This window comes from Alligator sinensis, unplaced genomic scaffold, assembly GCF_000455745.1.
Source record: "Alligator sinensis unplaced genomic scaffold, ASM45574v1 scaffold1261_1, whole genome shotgun sequence".
NCBI lineage: Eukaryota > Metazoa > Chordata > Crocodylia > Alligatoridae > Alligator > Alligator sinensis.
The window spans coordinates 322,319-324,991 of record NW_005842789.1 but is presented as its reverse complement, the minus strand read 5'-3'; the positions used below and the strand labels follow the sequence as shown (position 1 = coordinate 324,991).

The following is a 2,673-nucleotide window of genomic DNA, read 5'->3' as shown; positions in this document are numbered from 1 at the left end:
CCTATAATGGACCTTTCCAGGTTTGAAAACCAGTCCACTGTTGCCTTTTGCAAGGGGCAACAGAAATGTAACTTTAGATTCTAAGACTCCCCTTCTCTATGGCTCCAAAGAAAGATGCCACCAACCTGCTCTCCAGCTGAGCATCAAACTCACAAGCCTGTATAGTCAGGAATATCATTTTATGTATAGATCTGGGGTAGTGAACAAGACAAGACAAAGCAGAGTTCACAGACCCAGAGGCCAGGACCAGTCATTTGCTGTTGCCCAAGTCTGCTATCCTCTTCACACTTCAGTATGATGTGTTATATGAAAAGCCAGTAAGCCACATATGTAGAAGACAATTAAATTCTATTGCACTGTCCCACTGCCTTGGATTTTATATCAAGAAGGTTCATCTCTTTCTACTGCCCAGACTTTGGTCCTTGAATGAGGAAGCCAAGCCCACTCCAGAGTTCTCCTGGATTTGTTTCATGTACTTCCAGTCCTTCCTCACTGTCCACAATTTGGTGCCACCCTAGCTTATACACCCTAGCTGGCATGGGTGTAGGTAGACTGGTGCAAGTTCTCAGTGTAAAAAGGCACACCAGGAAGGCCACCCCGTATTCAGACCAGAAGCTGAAGCACAAAACTGTTTGTCCCAGTGCAGCTGCACGGATTGCCAAAACCCCAGCATAGATAAGGGGCAAAAGGCAACCCCCACTAGAGGTCAATAGTAAAACTCCCATTAACTCCACTGAGAACAGGAATTTGCCTAGGGCAGGGGTGTCAAACATAGGTCTAATCTGGCCTGGTACATGGGTGAATTTGACACCCCTGGCCTCAGACTTTCAGTTAAAGTAAATTATAAATATAGCAAAACCACAACATCCGCATGAGCAGGACTGGTGGGCAGTGGCTGGGGGACCAGTTCTGGAATCACACTTTGAGAAAGATGAGATGGAGGGAGAGAAGCTGGGTGTTGGGGCCATGATGGATCAGGATCCTACCTCTGGCCCACTAAGGTGAAGTCATACCACCCTTGAAAGGACATGATTGGGAAGGAGGTTGGAGGGAGTGTAGAAGTAAGTGTCCATGGATTTGGGATTAAGGCACACTTTCTGGCAGCAGACAGCATCACGATGCCACAGATTTGGATATATTACTACTATTATTATCATCATTATTGCTGTTGTTATTATTATTATTTTAAATCCCTGCAACTACCCTGGATTGACAAGATCCTAATGCAGTTCCCATTTTTTAAAAAGCACTTAAAACCTTTGCTACAACCCTCTTTCCATACCGCGAACCACCCAGCGCATTAGGGGCCGACAGATGCCATAGAAACAAAATCTATTATTATGACAGACCCAGCAGGGGTTGCTGCTGAACAGATTCTGATGTGTTCCTCTTCCTTATTATCTTTTTTTGAAACCCTCCCTTGCTGTTCAGACTTCCACAACAGTGCAGGTAACGGTTCCAAAGCCAATGAGGTTGAGAGGCCTCTCCTTCTTCCACCGCATCCCCTCTGTCTTTGCATCACCCCCATGCTCCCATCTCCTCCTCAGCAGCAACATTTGCAGTGAGAGGGGGTCAGGGAGAGAAGGACAGAACCCAAAGCCAGTGCCCGGGGTGTGCAGAGCTGTTTCCGATTGCCGCCGAGAGAAGGCAAGAGTATATTCCAAGGAGAAAGACTTCCCCAGCTTCAGCCCTCTGCCCAGGAGAGGGGATGTAAGCATGACTTTGATGACTTCATTATCCATGGAGAACAGAAATCACGGTGCTTTCCCATGAACACCCATGTTCCCAGCTCTCCACCCCAGCCCCCAAACCACAATAAGCAACAGGTGCTGCCTTCACATATCCTTAATGTCTGACAATATCGTTACCAGACACCTGCCTGAAGGCTTCCTGTGGAGCACAGCCATGAACAGCAGGAAAGGGTTTAGTGCTGAGTGAGCTTGCAGCAATCAGCTGTGAGTCTAGGAGAGGTGAGGAGGGGAGGTGGAACATTCAACATTGAACAAGGGTGAGGGGGAAACACTGCTAGTCCCCTCCCCTGCACATTTACTAACCTGGTGACTTTAAACAAAGGGAACAGAGTCCTGGCTTCTTCCCTCCTGCAATGCGATCGAGCCCTGGTTAAGGACAGGAAAGGAGGAAATTCATGAATGAACGCAATCCAGAAGGAAAAGTTTGCCAGGGATGGAGGGGTGGGAAGAACAAAACACATAAATCAGATCAAACTGAGAAGAAACAAAAGAGCCAAAAAGCAGCAGGGGGAAACATCCAAGAATTAAATAAACAGCAACGAATGATGAAAAGGAGAGAGTGTGGCCGTAGCTTCGCACCAGCACCTTGCATGGTCTTAGCTGCCCTCTGGAGAGCTCAGCAGCCCCATTGCAGTTGACTCATAAGTGTGCACTGACAATGGCACACATCTGCACACTTACTTGTTCCCACTCCCAGTGCACATATGGAAGTGTACACACACCAAAGCACATGTGGGTGGATCCATTTACTTATCATATACACACATAATCCACAGCCAGCTGTTTCCTACACATACATACACACATTGACACAATATAGACTGTGAATACAAAGACAGTTCTGAAGCTCTACCTATGCCTCAACAGCCAGGGAGTCAGGTCTGTGCTTTGGTTTCATCACACAGTCCCAACCACAACTCAC

General features: G+C 47.2%; 1 protein-coding gene across 1 annotated transcript in view; it reads right to left on the bottom strand.

Annotated features, from left to right (window-relative positions):
* Positions 1-2,673, bottom strand: part of SRCIN1 (SRC kinase signaling inhibitor 1) — a 174,277-nt gene that overhangs the window by 170,089 nt on the left and 1,515 nt on the right. Inside the window, exon 2 of the mRNA XM_025191133.1 lies at positions 2,055-2,117. Within this exon, the coding sequence (XP_025046918.1) occupies positions 2,055-2,117 (63 nt within the window). The remainder of the gene's footprint in view (positions 1-2,054; positions 2,118-2,673) is intronic.